The sequence below is a fragment of the Zychaea mexicana genome (genome assembly GCF_025766255.1).
Source record: "Zychaea mexicana strain RSA 1403 chromosome Unknown BDB00scaffold_50, whole genome shotgun sequence".
Classification (NCBI taxonomy): domain Eukaryota; kingdom Fungi; phylum Mucoromycota; class Mucoromycetes; order Mucorales; family Lichtheimiaceae; genus Zychaea; species Zychaea mexicana.
Window position 1 is genome coordinate 184,235 of NW_026516713.1, and position 15,632 is coordinate 199,866.

A 15,632-nucleotide genomic window follows, 5' to 3' on the forward strand; every position below is an offset into this window, starting at 1 on the left:
GCGTTTCATTGCGTTTTACACTTTTGTCGTTACGTCAAAAAAGGAAGATGTATGTAGCAGCGCGTCTTGTCACGCCAGCTTGACGCAGAATGTTGGGACGCTGATGGAATATCCATTTTTGAGCGGTTTCGGCATATAGTCTGGGCGACATGCATATTAATGGTGTCCCGTGTACGCGGAGCAGTATTGGGTGGAAGGGCCATCAAAGGCTGTTCACATAATGAGGTTCCATCTGCAGCCACTCGCATAGTGGTACATACATGCTGCTTATAATGTAATTTTGGGGGGTGTGTGCAGCGTGAACAATAGGGCTCACTTTAATAAACTGCAGTACCCTAGCTTTTGTAGCTTCTTCTAAATGTTCCAACAGCAATTTGATGTTCAGCAGTGGCGTGCATAATCTTTGATGTTGTTGCTTCACACGAACAAACTTCTGACATATTAAATTTTTTGGCATATCTCTATCAACAGCGTATAATAAGCAGTAGGGATTCGCAAACGCTACCAGTATACTTGATAACAACAACTGCTTGTTGTATCGTTTAGTTTGCGAAGGAAAATCACCATCAATTACACGACTATATATCACCACCGTTGCTGAAAGAAGGGCAAATTGAAAGGTACTTTTGAGAATTACTGTTTTACAAGCATTCCCTTATATCCAGCCAAGAGTATGTTTCCTCACAAGTAATACTATGCCAATTCCTTTTTTTTTACTTTACCAGTTTCAATCCATCGTAATCAAACTGCACCTCTCCTCTGTTCTTCTCCCTTAATTAGGTGACATACTTGGGCAGAAAATGTCCGCTTACAGTACCTGTATGATGGTACTATAATAATTCGTCTTATTAAGGTAGGTGAAGCAGGGGAGGCGAGAAAGGGTCGTTGGTTGTTGAATAGGTGATATATTGAGTTCCGCGGTATGGTACACAATCATTTGCTGTTGCTATTGCTGCTGCTGCTGCTGTTTTATTTTGGTAGCAGCAGCAACAGCACTATTACGCTTCCTCCTCATGTGTTTTTTAGTACTTTCTACTGAAGATCGAGAAAAAAACTAGGGCTGAATAAGGGACACCGGGGGTTTTATTAATCGAATGATTCTCACTCATATTGTTTCCCCCCGTCAGTTTGAGACCTTCTAGCAAACATATAAGTATGGGCTGTTTTTCTTTGATGACCTGATATTGTGAATATCGAAAACAAAAAAAAAACTATATAAAACGACGACAACGACGGCAACGACCAACATTAAAAACCAAGAAACTAAATAAGAAGGAATAATCACATATCAACATCATGCGCTTCCAATTCTTGCTGCCAGTCTTCATCTATTTTGCCGCCACGACAGCCCTTGCTTGCTCAGAAGCGGAGGAGGATCCAACTGAGCTAATTATGTCCGGTAAATATATATATATATATATATATATATGTCTAACGAAGCATCACAAGTACAATCATCTCTTTACTGAATGATAATGGATTACCATTATCGCCGTTACATCTGTATTATTAGATGCCATTCATTTCACCGAAAAGGACTGTGTAGACCGTTGCCCAATGGGATACGCCAGACATGGCCAAGACAACTGCGAACAGGAATACATCCGTTGCCACACTTTTACCTGCTTCCGTCAGGCCCACAACGAAGCCTAAATAGAGCTATCAAATTCAATAGAAATTAAAGCAGAACATATTTATCAATGCAATCAATGTCATACCACACCAGCGTATGCATCTCACTAAAGCCTCCTTGTTGTACTCGTCTTTGAAAATAAAAATTCGCCGTGTATGACATAATATTGAACACAACCTATTAGCACAACTTTTACCATCGTCAATGTGACATAGCATATGACACAAAAACGAGAAATGAGTACATAGTAATTAGCAGTGCTTACGCGTATTCGTTGTACAACGAAATATGCTGTTGTAGATCACCACCTTTTTCAGGATTATGTACACAACGCCTTTAAATGATGTGCAGAACTAGAAATTCTTTGTGTTCAGAAGGCCTGCACAAATGATTTACCTGAACCAACCCTCTCAACATACAGTTGACGGTGTACGCTGTTTCGTATACTCAAACCCGTGTGAGTAGGGATTTTCTAAGATTATTTTTTTTCACATAGAAAGAAGGCGCCTCTTGCATTGCATTATGCAGGTAAGCTCAGTACTTATTAGAGTTTTTCTTACTTCTTCCTCCCTTGTTTTACGCCCGAATAATAATATCTTAATTTGATACTTTGCTTATTGAGGATAGACAATATTATGTATACTGTTGCTATATTTAGAGTTTTAAAGCAAAAAGCACCGTTTATACAATTTAGTTTCTTTTTTATATACCATATCACAGTGTATATGATGCCGTTACTTTACATACTTAGATTCATCATCATCCAAAACAAGATAAAGTGCTTAAAATAGATTTTGCGAACGCGCCAAAAGTCAATACTGTATGGTAGCCGTCAATATCATCCGTAATGATTCAATCATACCAATTACACATTTTTTGTATTCTCCACCACTGCTCTCTCTATACAGTAGACCGCAAACCGTTTCTTATTTCTATGCACAGGGTCACCATCATAAAAAGCTTGTGGTCATGCATTTGTTCAATATATCATCAGCATAAACCACAACGAATAAATTCACGTGCGTGAACCATCATTAAGATTTTGTCCATGTTTTTTTTTCGCACGGGATGTGTCTGTATTTTAAGCAGACAATCCCGGATCACAAATCGAGCTGAGAATATGCTATTTGGCCATAACCGTTATCGTCATTCGTCGTCATGATATTGAAGTAAGTATATCAATGTCTGTTTACTCCTGTAACTTTAAAAATGGACCATGCTGATGATATGACATTATAAATGTGTGTTTTAGCCGATGATGATACCGTAACGATAAATAATAAAAATCACTGACAGAAGGTATGATGCAACACAATGCTCAGCAAAGCGCGGGACCTTGTAAGAATTCGAGTAACATGTACTTATAGTCTAAAGTTAAACATATAGTACATAAATAAATAAGCACTATACAAGGAACGGCGCACAATGCAGCAGAGTGATTGACGCGTCTTTCATCAATTTTAATGTATACTACTGTAGTGGCGGTGTCTTACACGTGTGAAGGAAGAATCAAGTGGGACTGATTACATGTACAAAACCATTACATGTGAGAAGAGACTATGAACGAAGTTCGAGTTGCAGTATTCTTTTCACACGGGCAGACCAAACTTGGTATTATAAGCACAAGCAATGTTTCCGAACGAGTGTAAAAAGAATACTCATAGAAACAAAAATGATCTATTATTAAAACTACAATGGACGTAAAAAGGTTGTCTTAACGAAGGTGCTGTAGTATGCACATATGTACATATCATCCCTATTATTCCTCCTCTTCAAAAGTGAATCTTACTTGAGCGCCAACAAAAATGAGAACATCACTGCAAGTTGCAATATTATAAAAGAATACCAGTGTATAATTTTTGTCGGAATGAGTCAAACTTTCTAAGCAACAACTTATCCGCCAAGCAACCTACAAAACGACGCCGTACCTTGTACACAGTACTGTCAATTGTGGATCTTAAAACAAAATGAACAAATAGACATCAAGTATACTTCTAAGCTACCATTTCGATACGAGATACGAGGTAATTTAGCCTAATATGGATTGGACGATACTGTTTTGTTCTATTCGTTCCTTTCTAAGAGTAGCTATATCATATATATATACTCACATACATAACATGCGTGTTTGCACACAGCTTCTGATTTACAGTATACAACCAAGCAAGATATGCATAAACATGCAAGCTAGATATGTCGCTTGCCGAATACCCGGTTGTTGTGACAAATTCCGGACTATATGATTTACAGTAGTAGTAAAAGTAAACTCTATTATTGAGAAAACCAAGAACAAACTTCCAAGATATACTAACAGCCTACCTGTGGAATAGTATGTAGGAAGAAACAGCAGCATCTTGACTGAGATTTAACCTAAACAACCATCGAAAAGAGCTACTTTCGCTATTCAACAGCATACTGTTATCTTCTTTATCCGTATGAGCTCATACTACAGCACATAGAACAAAATCCAACTGTAGCTTGTATCCCACCTTCTCCCCCTCCCCATGAATCATCATATCAGATGGCAAAGCGTGTTGCTTTGAAACAGCAGAAAGTTGGGTGTTCAGCATGAGGATTGTTTCTATCAAATCGTGCATTGTTTCATATTGCCAAGTTTTTAAGTTACACTGCAGGAGTCCGCATATAATCGTAACGATGATGATGATGATGTTGTTGTACTAGCTGCATAATGCTACTGGTTCCCTTGCTCCCAGTCTTGTCCCTCCTTCCATCCTCTCTCTCTCTCTCTCTATTTTTCCCCCATCTATCGTCGTCGTCGTCGTCCAATTGCCCTCTCTATTATCATCAAAAAGCCTACCACTACTCATGGTACGTCTTCCTCCTTCATCCTATGCAGTCCTCTCTAACGTAACATGCTGTTCTACCATTCAGAAGATATAGTTCAATCGAATTCAATTTGAGTTTTGCCCGTTCCTTGGAACAAAACAACAAGAACAGTTTTTGGGGGTTTGGGGGAGGCTGTTTGAAGTGGTTTTTTATGCAGCACTATTATAATACTGTAAAAAAAACGAAAGCGACAGAAGTTCTTCTTTTTTGTGCACTAGTTGATGATGATGATGTTAATTGATGAAACACTTTTAGCTCATATAGGTTTTGTACGCGTTAGTACATATTAGTTATTATAGCTTCAGATGTATATCTTCATTTTATGTTGAGCCATTCAGCTGTTGTTTCGAAAGCTGTACCTGCCGCTACTACTACTACTACTACTACTACTACTACCCGCTGCTATCTGGTAACTTTGAAACTCGTTAAAAGTTTTCAAATAAATAAGCAGCAGTAACACTGTGAGTGGAAAAAACGTGCATTGTGCACACAACCTTCTTTCTCCACCTCTTTGATGCCGACATATTAAAAGCATGGCTGTAAATGGGTTAGCTGTTATTGGACGCAACAGTGCTATTGCAGTAGTAAAAGCATTATTATACCTCAGTATACAACACTGCTTATATCTAATATGAACTGCTGCGTCATAAAGAGATCGAGACTGTAGCTATTTGAAAACACTCCTTTTGCCCTCCTTTTGTGCCCCTCCGCACCCACGCCCCCCGTTTTTGATAATCGTCTTGATAAACGTCGCATAATAGTAGTACTGCTGCCATGTTGCTTACGCCTGCTGTGGCGAGAAAAGAAGGAGATACCGACCCTAATTGGATTTTGGAAATATCGTTAATGATGATAACAGAACTTTGTTCAACAACTGCAAGCGCACAAGGAAAGTATATATAATCAACTAATGGTTGCAGCGAAAAGGAAATAAACGCATGATCGCTAACCGTTTAAGAAAGAGGGAGGCTGTTATTCAATCATGAGATCATCATCACAACACAATACCTAGCACCAATCAACATGCAAACCCAAAACAGTTCTTTAGTATTAGCAGTAGCACGAAAGCACTTGGACGCAACAACAGCCATCTTGTTTTTCTTTTAGCTCGGAATGACCCCAATCACGCACAGACAAGGCTTCTAAATTATCACCGGCTGTCTTTAATTGGTTTACAAAACAAGCTCTTGTGTGTGCTTGTGTGTTTGTTGTGCTGCGCGAGAAGTTGAAGTACACGCTTTGCATGTGTGTGTGTGAGTGTGTGTGTAGTATGTCCTGAAATGAAACGCGCCCTTATATGATAGTTATTACTACTACGTGGCCTTTGACCTCTTCATTATCATTTTCACTTTCCTTGCTTTTTTCAAACACGAGAACAAGATCTCATGCACGACTGCATATATACTGATGATTATCGGTCAAGTAAATATAGCGCCCTTTTTTTTGTCTTTCTCTCTCCCTCTCTCTCCCGCAGCACCATCCCCCAACACGAACCCAAATCGAGCACCCCCCCCTCCTCTACAATACTACTATAAAGTTCTATAGATTGGATCTGATGATGATGATGATGATGATAGGTGCGCTTGTTGGCGGCAGAAGATAGTAGTACACTACGACTGTCATGTTTTGTGTTTTCAGCCTCCTCGTTATTGTTATTCTATCTATCCTAATAAGCCCATTCTATGTCTGATTATCTGCTCTCCTCAGCCCATCTTGATACAATCATAATTAAATAAAAAAAGAGTAAATCTAACGATGATGTTACATGATGATGGTGGTTGTGGGAGTTGGGCTGTGAGTTAATCGATTCACTGGGTGCATTAAAAACTTCCACTTGTTGGTCAGGGTCTCCCACCCCTTTGTATTCTTGACAAGAAAATTGCAGGGTTTTAACTTTTCGTTGCAGCGCGGGCCACCCCACACGCAAGTGACGATGCGCCCAACAGATCAGTAATTAGCAGGTTAGCATTATAAAATGATCGTCTGCTGCCTGCAACCAGGTTGCGTATTTGTCTATATTATATAAACGTTCAAACCATACACAGATGCGCTGCAGCTAATATGCATTTCTGTCTATACGCTGCACTATATCAAAAGGAGCCGGGTATTTAATCTTATAATTACATACACGCACGCACGCAGGGACGCTCGTGGCTTTCTTGATATTATTTGATCTACTAGTAAGATGATGATGATGATGGTTGGCTCTGTTCCGGTTTTGATTTATGCAATCTCTCGTGTGTGTGTTTATAATTGTTATTAAGTTTTGTAAGAGTGTGAGAATCCATCATTCATTCAAATGGTCTACCAGTGAGCAGTTCCGGCTTGTCTGCTGCAGATGGTCCAATTACATTGCAGATCGGCACTGACCCTTCGTTCTTGAGGGCGTAAAATCAGCAGCTGCCACCTTGTATGTGTTCTTTACTACCAAGCGTCGGGGAAAAAGGAATGAAAGGGGAGGGGGTGGGGGAAAGGCTGAACTCGGGAACTCTGTATAATACCATAATCGTGATTCGTTCTTTTTTGTTCTCGCGTAGCAACCCGAATGGAAGCACACAACAATGGAATTTTTGATGATGATGATGATGATGATGATGATGATGATGACGAGGATTGTGTGATGTGAAGCAAGGATGGGGGACGGGTTACTAGAGCGGAGTAGTAAGTGTATTTTTTTTTTTGCCTTGTTGATCAACTTTTCCGTCGAATAGTTCAATAGCAACTCAGAGTAGAGCCACATGGTAGGACTTGCAGAAGCAGGCAGTCCACGTCGTCAGCCCATGGCAGACACACAGCGGCACCCCCACCCCCACGCTGAACAAATGAGCTTTCTGTGTCTTTCGTCTTTTGATGACACACAACCATGTTGGTATATAAAGCGCAACAAGGTTTTCGAGTTCTTCATTCCAAACACGGCAATCAAGCTGATGGCTGAGTTTTAATGACCACTCACTATGTTAAACCTGTCCGTCAAAGAAGGTGATAAGCTAACGAGAAAGGTGGGATTGGTTCAATGGGTAGGTAGAGTGGCAAGCCGGGTCCGCCATAGTGATGGCAACATGGCGTGGCTCACAGTCCATCGAGAAGAAGCGAATTGGGGGGGGGGTTGGTGGGGCAACAAGAGCAGCCCCAAATGAGTACCTTTTCGAGGCACTTGCTTTATTCGTCATTAAATCCGTTACAGTTGCCGATCGCTCTTGTGTAATCTCTCTTGTCTCTGTTCCGCACACGCACACACACTCACACACCAGCGGAACAGAGATAGAAGGCACGATGGCTTTAACCAACAATGACGCAGACCGCGTAACGCAAGGGTTTGTGTGATGTGGACCACTAAGAGGAGTACATTGGTATCACCTCTCTTTCATTCTCGCTCTCTCGTGGGATGTGTGTTGGTTTCTCGTCCCAGCGGTTTAAAGTTCAAACAAAGAAAAAAGAGAGCCATTGTTGAAGGGCCAAAGGGCAGGGAGTGTGTGTGTGTGTGTGAGTGAGTGAGTGAAGAAGCACCCCATTGGACAAGTTCCTTGTTTCTCACACAAGGCACACACACACACTTCCCTTCACTGATCGAATCATTAACCTTTATTTGGGTCTGCTTGCTGTTGTTTAAGAAGCGCCGTCGCGCGAAAATTTTTTTCTGGGTTGCTAGTACTTAGTACTACTACTGCCTGCTACTGCCTGCTACTGCCACTACTGGTGGCTACTACTTTAGTGCTTGGCCCGACACTCTCAACCCACTCACCCCAATTTGACGCTTACCCGTTTCGCACATTCTTTCTTCTTTCCCTTTTTTTCGTGTTCCTCCTCTCCACTGCCCGCCTGTCTTTTGATAAGAGACCCCAACTGCTACTGACTGTCACTGCTGCCAATTGCAATTTGCTTGGCTTTCCATCTCTCTCTTTCGAGTGCACCCTTTGCCAAGTCATTCTGTCGCTATCGTTCGTGGTTGCATTCTTGTTTGTGCCGTCTACGTCTAAACTCTTTGTGGATCTGCACGGCAGTAACGACCTATTTTTGGCTGTCATCATCTGTTTTTTTTTTTTTAAGAGCCACCCCCTTCTCCCTTTCTCGTCTTCTTCTCTTTAAGTAACGGCTGCAACTTGCTCCTCTTTTTTCCCTCTCTCTCTCTCTCTCTTCTTCTTCTTCCCCGCTCTCTGTTATAACTCTTTTTGCTTTTTGCCTCTTTATTTTTCCTTTGGTTGTTGTTCATTTCCCCGAATCGCAAACGACACACACTCACACACACCTACTCTTTAAGAAATTACTCTCTTCCCCTTTCTTCTCCGCCTCTCTTTACAAAAAGAAAAATGTTCGGTTACATGAATCCATCGTCGGACGCTGCTCCGGCGGCTACACCATTCAATCCGATGATACCTACAAAGCATCCAGCAGTCGTATCTGCAACAAGCCCGTACGCCGCTGTATCCGCACCACAACAGCAGTCTAGCTTTTATGGACCTAGCAGTAACAATAACAGTACCGAATCACCGTATTGCTATTATCCTCAACAACAACAACAACAACAACAACAACAGCATATCCATCAGAACCCATACCTCGGCCCCTGGCAGGAACAGCAACAACAACAGCATCATCTTCAGTCGTCCAGCAATGGAAGCATCGGTTCCGCGGACGATGCAGGATTGCATACCTATAACCATCATCATCATCAACAGCAGCAACAGCAAGCAGAACCACCCATCACTCGGCCCAAGCTGACGACGTCAATTTGGGAAGATCAAAACACCATTTGTTTCCAAGTCGACGCACGCGGCATTTGCGTAGCCAGGCGACAAGGTTAGCAAAGCACCCGAAATTTCGTATAGAGTTTAGAAGAGAAAAAAGAGAGAAATTTAAATTTGAACCAACTGTTTGTGGCGTAAACTTGGCAACTTTCACACTAAACACACACACTTACACTTACTCTCTGTGTTGCTCAATGTAATGTAAATAGATAACGACATGGTGAACGGCACAAAGTTGTTGAATGTCACCGGTATCTCACGAGGGAAGCGTGATGGCATATTGAAGAACGAACGAGGTCGTGTCGTGGTCAAGGTTGGAGCAATGCACTTGAAGGGTGTCTGGTGAGTTACTATTACTATTACTACTAGGCTTCACTAGTGTGATCTGATTTATCCGCTCCCTCCCATCCAACCCAATTAGCACCACATAAGAAAAAAAAAACAACACTTTGCGGGTTGTTTCCATGGGAATCTTTTTGTTTGCTAACCTCCTTTCCCCTTTCAATTTGTTATTAGGATCACCTTTGCACGTGCCAAAGCACTTGCTGCACAGTTCAACATTGACAAAGTGCTTCACCCATTGTTTGAGGATGACCCCACCGCGTACTTTTGCCAGTACTTTGCCAATAATAATATGCAAACGACACCCAATCACTTGGGCTCATTTTACCTCACATCGCAGACAAAGCAGCAGCAGCAGCATCATCACCAGAGGGAAGATTCAGACAATACGGTTCAATCTGCACCGTACATGTCGTCCCACCCACAACAATACAGCACCTCGGCTTCGGAAGAACAGCAACATGCAGCAGCAGCAGCAGCAGCAGCAGCCATGTATCAGCGTCATCATCCTTACGCCTCATCGGGCTTTTCCACATCTTCAACTTCCATCATCCATCAGCAATCTAATAATAGTAATAATAACAGCTCCATCATGTATCGACCGTCGTCATCATCATTACGACAACAACAACAACAACAACAGCAGCAGGACGATTGGGTCATGTCGCCACCTTTCTCAGACCACACTGAATTGCAGCAACTCGTCCTGGGTGGGTCGTCCATCATTTCCGATTCCGTCCCTGGTACGCCTGACGCTACCAACATGTTTCCGCCGCATGACGCCTCGGCAGCCGCTGCTACTGCAGCAGCCATGGGCGGCACTACCACTACTGCTGCCCCCTTCTCTTATTCATTTGCATCCCCAACCTCATCTCTCTCTCCTTTGTCCATGATGCCTAGCTCGACAGACTGCCAACAGCAAGAGGACGATTTCTATTATTTCTATCATCATCATTAATAATAGTACTCTCCCTCTCTCTCTCTCTCTCTCTCTCTCATCGTGTCAGTAGTACAGCAGCAGCATCAACATCATCATCATCATCAACAGCAGCAGCAGCAGCAGTAGTAGTAGTAGTAGTATTAGTATACCAAGTCAAATCATATTTTTTTCTCATATATTCTCCCGTTTAATAGCACCCTTCTCTCTATCTCTTTCCTCACACTCACACACACAAAACATAGTTCTTCTTTTCTCATTTTATATATTCTTCTCGTCTTCCACATTACATAACGCTCTCTCACCACAACACATCTCACAATGTTCTCTTTCCTTCTCCATTCTGTGTTAAAAAAACCTCTTTTCATGAACATATCCCAGAAACAAATAATAATATTAATAATAAACAAGGTTTTTCTTTTCGTCTTGATGACGACAAGGAAAAAAAAAGTTTGTATCCAATCACACCACCCCAGATCATCTGTTATTACAGGCTTACTATGGTCGAGTTTCGAAACCATCCTTGCCTCTAATAAACCCTGTTCTGCTTCTTTCCCACCCATCATCAATACCCCTTACTCTTATTTACGTGACCATCCACTCTATGTAAGCGTTCTTTTTTAAAAAGAGATATAGAGGACTTGGTACACAGTTCGAAATTGAAGTATAAATATATATATATATATGTGTGTGTGTGTGTGTCAAAAGTGAGGAGAGAGAAGCGGACAGATATCAGAGAGACAGAAAACAGGAGATAGAGAGAGAGAGAGAGAGAGAGAGAGAGAGAGAGAGACGACTATGTAGAGAAAAGGGCATGCGTGTGTGTGTGTGTGTGTCTGAATGTGGATAACGTGAATGTGTGTGCGGATGGAATGAAATGGAGGATCAGGTTATTTGTTGCTTTTTGTTTTGTTAGTTTACGACTGCCGGAAATCAAAGATCGGCTCAGGTTTGTTACCCAGCACCTAAAAAGATAGTGTTTTTTTTTAGTACAAATGAATGAAACAGTTGAGGCAACTCATTCATTACCCGATCGATGTCATGCATGACCTCGTCGGTCAATAAGTGTCGTATCTTCAATGCCTGGATGTTTTCTTTGGCTTGTTCCGGCGTAGATGCGCCAATAATGACAGAGGAAACGTGTGGGCACCGTAAACACCATGCAATCGATAACTGTGCAGGTGTGCAGCCCAGTCGCTGAGCAATTTGCTACAACATCATTTTCTTTTTAGTATCGTGATAAGTATTAATCGCTGCATAGAACTTGATAGGATGGATGACTTACACATATCAGTTTGACCTTTTCAATCTTTCGTCGGCCCTCCTCGCTGAAGAACCCGGCCCGTAACCTGTTGATGACCGGATGATCTTGTATAGCAAGGCGGGAATATGGCGGGATGACGCCGTCATTATACTTTCCAGTCAAAAGACCTGCCAGTAAACCCATTTTAGTCAATTCTAATTTCTGCTGTCCTTGGCTGCTGCTGCTGCTACAATCAGTTCCAATCACTGGGGAAAGTGTCATTATTTTAAATTACCAGAAGCTAAAGGGGACCAGATACAGGTACCCATTCGAAACTTTTGATACAGTGGCAAATATTCTTTTTCGGCTCGTTCTCGATTAAGCATGTTATATTGCGGTGACTAAGTGTAGTGTCAGCGTTCATGCATCCATTTCTCGGGTCACTATCATCACCTCCTATTCAACCTCTTTTGTTTACCTCGGTAATGGGAGCAATTAACTGCAATTTGGACGCAACTGCATGTGCCTCCATAATAAGGTATGGTGGCCATTCACTGGTAGCCCAATACAATGCCATCCCCTTATCAATACACCAATTGAATGCCCTTACAATTTCGTCCATAGGGGTATCTGGATCTGAGAGAAATAATCAAAAAAGAGGTTGTTTCCCAAATTCGGAAAGAGTCTCAGTCTTTTGGATTCATAAACGTTCATTGTCCTGTTATTATTTTTGACAGCTGTATTTACCTGGTCTTTGCGCATATATGATATCAACATAGTCTAATTGCAACCGTTGCAACGACGCGACAGTGCCTTCAAATACATGCTTTCGCGATAATCCTCGATCATTGGGTCCTTTCCCGCCCCAAAAGACCTTGGTTGACAATACGAAATCTGACCGTTTCAGTCCTTTTTGGTTTCGTAATGCCAACCCCAGATCAATTTCTCCTTGCCCGCCTAAATATCGTACAGAAGAAAAAAAGGGGAGGATGTGCAAAGTGTTTAGAGTTAGCCCCGGACAAACATGGAGAACCATAAGAAGGAGAACATGCGTGTGCGTATAAAGGGAATTGGTATGAAAAGAAAAAAGGCGGCATATAATGCAAGTGCGTTTTATGTAACCATGGTGAAATAGACTCCTTCTCCTTCTCCTCCTCGTCCCCTTTAAGCCCCCACCACAACTACCTCCTTCCTTTTCTTTTACTTGAATCAATGAGTTACCTGCATGCGATTCAGCTACATCAAAATGGTTGATCCCTAGTTCCAAAGCGGTTTTTACAATTTCCGTCGTTTGTTCTATACACAACGCATAGTTCGTCAGCGGACATATATTCATACACTGCTAGGTTTGAAATCCGTGTGTGTGGAAAAAGCGAATCACGTTTTCTTACCAAGCGTGATTTGACCACCTATACATGTATAGAGAGTTTATTATTAAGATGACTGCTCTTACTTTTCTTCTCCTTTTTTCTTGCGTGCACGCGTGCTTAAAATCGCGTAAACTTGATTTCTTTTTTGGGTTGGTGGGGAGTTGAGTTACTTACCAAACGTAATCCACGATCCAAGAGACAAGACACTGACTTTGAGGCCAGAGTTGCCTAGGTAACGGTACTCCATCGACTGCATGGAAGTTGTTGTGATTATGATGATAAAGATAAAGAAAACAAAAAAAAAATAAAGGACAAAGTGGATTCTAAATGTTCCTTTAGGGAAAAAAAAAAAAGAGTATAGGTGTCTTCGGGTCAAAGTTTAAGAAGAGCTTGTCATGTACCCACCTAATCCCAAAAAAAAAAAAAAAACTCCAACTTCCGATAAAAACGCATCACACACAAATTTTTTGGGTATTTTATCGGATTCCCGTTATCAGTTTTTCGTAACGTGTTTTGTTAGAGTTTCTTTTATTTGTTTCAAAACCGGGGAAGGGGGCTGATTATGTTATGACATCAACGGATTTGGACAAGTGTCAGGGATCGGTAAATCCTTGGGCTGTGCTTTGCCTTTAAGCTTTTTGCTGCTGCCGCAGTTCTCCTTGTCGCTTGTCAAACCCTCGGTCCCTTTCACGGTGACATCAAAGGATTCGAGATGCACTGACTCTTTGAGATCCTTGTTGCGCTCCCAATCATCAACCAGCTTTTGCAAATCAGACATCCGACTGGCTGAATCGTTCCTATATGGCATCATTATATATATCATCATTAATAAACCCGCTTGCTTTTTTCCCCCAAGACTCTATATACCATGTACACCACTGCCAATCAGATGTGGACTTGATTATTTTACCATACTGAACTAGGCGAGCAACATGCCAGCTGTCGTCGAGTAGTCAGGAAACGTGTCAAGTATTGTTTCTCACTTTCGCTGGATCGCTTCTTTCCGGTCAGATGTAGAATTCTGGGAAGGTTGATCTGCGGCTCGGTGTACTAAGTCGTCGTAGTAGTAGTAGTAGTTTTGTAGGGTGCGAAGAACATCATCAGTAAAAAAACAGACCCACGCTTAATTGATTACCCCTAATCTCAATCAAATATTTTTTTTTCTCATATCGTCAGCAAAAATACCATACCTGCCAGCCATGTTGGACAATCGTATCTAGATGAAAATAGCGTCGTTTGTGTAGCACATTGGTATTAGCGTTACTTTTTCTCTCTTTCTCTCCAATGCTAAAAGAGTTTCACCTCAGCTCTCTCTCTTTCTCTCTCTCCTGTCTTCTTATGTGCAATAGCTCTTGTCTTTGAATATTACCATAAAACAACGCCATCCCCAGATTCGAATGGACGCCGACACTGGCGGCGTATTTGAGTGCTGGTTTCAGATACATGGCATGGCCGATATCCAACTGAGTCTGCACAAAGGCTGCATCCGTACACGCTGCGTTTTTCCACGCTTTGGCGTACCCGGCTTTCTTTAGTTTGCTGATATCTGCACGGCGTGGATCGCTGAAATCATATTGTGACAAGCGCTTCAACTCCTTGAGACTCTTTTTCAAGGGTGATTTGGAGTTCTTTTTCAGGTATTGCAAGACCACCGTATACGCATCGTTGGTTCCTGACGTGAAGCCAATATAGCCACTAGTATTTCCAAAGAGTGTTAGTAAACTATCTATTGGTTGTGAAACTAATCACCATTCCTCTCTACCTCCACTGACCTCGTGTAACCGCGACAGTCGCCAATATCTTCAATGTACTGGTTGATGTGAAAGAGTGACAATTAGTTTGCTATAGAAAACAAAAAAGACTCTCTCTCTCTCTGTGTGTGTGTGTTTCTTACCGCATAGCCAATGCTGGTTACACCATTCTCAAACCTATTTTAGGGTTAGTACGCATAAAGAACAGAGAGATCAAAAAAGTGACATACACGTTGGTTATCAATTGTGCCATTTTGGCAGTTTGGTTGTCAATCGACTGATTTGGTAAATCCGAGATATCGTAAAAGCTATAATCGTCATGGCGGTTAGCGACAGGGCTCTAGCTAGACAACCCGTCGTTAATAAGGAGTGAACTGAAACTGCTTACGTTGTGCAATTAGCCAGCTGATTGCCGCTACCTCGATCTTCATCATCTTCGTCAACATCATCATCATCAGGGTCGTCATTTTTTTCATCGTCGCCATTGCCACTGTTACTGCTTCCACATGTTTGTTCGTCCGTCTTGCCGTCAAACTCGAATTTTTTGCAAATGGCATCATGTGGTTTAAAGTCACCCGTGCAATAATGATTTTCGCCTGCTTGAACTGCTACCGCTACCAGCAATAGTAGGGCAGAAATCATCAATGCTACAAGTGACGCAGACCGCATTGTTTGGCAGAAGAATAGGAGGAATGGAGTATGTGTGCTTGACGACTGTGTATGTAAAGGAAGGGAATGAGCGAGAAGACGATCAAGGAGGAGGA

At 41.9% G+C, this 15,632-nt stretch overlaps 5 protein-coding genes across 5 annotated transcripts; 3 read left to right on the forward strand and 2 right to left on the reverse strand.

Moving 5' to 3' along the window:
* Positions 1–1,194: 1,194 nt before the first annotated feature.
* Positions 1,195–1,804, forward strand: BDB00DRAFT_829620 (uncharacterized protein). Its single transcript, XM_053123960.1, has 2 exons — positions 1,195–1,399; positions 1,514–1,804. Exons 1-2 carry the CDS (start codon positions 1,297–1,299, stop codon positions 1,651–1,653), a joined length of 243 nt encoding a protein of 80 aa, XP_052978457.1. The 5' UTR covers positions 1,195–1,296; the 3' UTR covers positions 1,654–1,804.
* A 7,043-nt stretch (positions 1,805–8,847) lies between these two features.
* BDB00DRAFT_765817 (transcription regulator HTH, apses-type DNA-binding domain-containing protein) lies at positions 8,848–9,838 on the forward strand (the record flags this gene model as incomplete). Its single annotated transcript, XM_053119544.1, has 3 exons — positions 8,848–9,277; positions 9,435–9,567; positions 9,742–9,838. Coding segments are annotated over 3 exons (660 nt in total), but the record flags the coding sequence as incomplete, so codon positions are not given.
* A 128-nt stretch (positions 9,839–9,966) lies between these two features.
* On the forward strand, positions 9,967–10,563 carry BDB00DRAFT_829624 (uncharacterized protein). Its single transcript, XM_053123961.1, has one exon. The coding sequence runs from the start codon at positions 9,977–9,979 to the stop codon at positions 10,523–10,525; it is 549 nt and encodes a 182-aa protein (XP_052978459.1). The 5' UTR covers positions 9,967–9,976; the 3' UTR covers positions 10,526–10,563.
* Positions 10,564–11,260: 697 nt separating this feature from the next.
* On the reverse strand, positions 11,261–13,530 carry BDB00DRAFT_977309 (voltage-dependent potassium channel, beta subunit). The gene is made up of 9 exons (XM_053129936.1): positions 13,292–13,530; positions 13,139–13,156; positions 12,969–13,043; positions 12,495–12,704; positions 12,226–12,383; positions 12,043–12,148; positions 11,790–11,935; positions 11,534–11,713; positions 11,261–11,469 (listed from the first exon to the last, which is right to left on the reverse strand). Exons 1-9 carry the CDS (start codon positions 13,371–13,373, stop codon positions 11,422–11,424), a joined length of 1,023 nt encoding a protein of 340 aa, XP_052978460.1. The 5' UTR covers positions 13,374–13,530; the 3' UTR covers positions 11,261–11,421.
* BDB00DRAFT_456374 (lysozyme-like domain-containing protein) lies at positions 13,514–15,217 on the reverse strand. Its single transcript, XM_053117452.1, has 7 exons — positions 15,099–15,217; positions 15,012–15,045; positions 14,890–14,927; positions 14,487–14,812; positions 14,308–14,333; positions 14,028–14,167; positions 13,514–13,914 (listed from the first exon to the last, which is right to left on the reverse strand). Exons 1-7 carry the CDS (start codon positions 15,119–15,121, stop codon positions 13,683–13,685), a joined length of 819 nt encoding a protein of 272 aa, XP_052978461.1. The 5' UTR covers positions 15,122–15,217; the 3' UTR covers positions 13,514–13,682.
* Positions 15,218–15,632: the final 415 nt, after the last annotated feature.

Excerpts from the sequence above, each read along its gene's own strand:
- BDB00DRAFT_829620 (XM_053123960.1), top strand. The coding sequence starts at position 1,297 with ATGCGCTTCCAATTCTTGCTGCCAGTCTTCATCTATTTTGCCGCCACG. Across the intron at positions 1,400-1,513 it reads AACTGAGCTAATTATGTCCG|ATGCCATTCATTTCACCGAA; the intron begins GTAAATATATAT and ends CTGTATTATTAG.
- BDB00DRAFT_456374 (XM_053117452.1), bottom strand. The coding sequence starts at position 15,121 with ATGGCACAATTGATAACCAACGT. Across the intron at positions 14,168-14,307 it reads TTGTCCAACATGGCTGGCAG|TACACCGAGCCGCAGATCAA; the intron begins GTATGGTATTTT and ends ACGACGACTTAG. Across the intron at positions 13,915-14,027 it reads TGCTCGCCTAGTTCAGTATG|GAACGATTCAGCCAGTCGGA; the intron begins GTAAAATAATCA and ends GATGCCATATAG.
- BDB00DRAFT_829624 (XM_053123961.1), top strand. The coding sequence starts at position 9,977 with ATGTCGTCCCACCCACAACAATACAGCACCTCGGCTTCGGAAGAACAG.
- BDB00DRAFT_977309 (XM_053129936.1), bottom strand. The coding sequence starts at position 13,373 with ATGCAGTCGATGGAGTACCGTTACCTAGGCAACTCTGGCCTCAAAGTC. Across the intron at positions 11,714-11,789 it reads AAAAGGTCAAACTGATATGT|CAAATTGCTCAGCGACTGGG; the intron begins GTAAGTCATCCA and ends ATGATGTTGTAG. Across the intron at positions 11,470-11,533 it reads TCATGCATGACATCGATCGG|GTGCTGGGTAACAAACCTGA; the intron begins GTAATGAATGAG and ends CTATCTTTTTAG.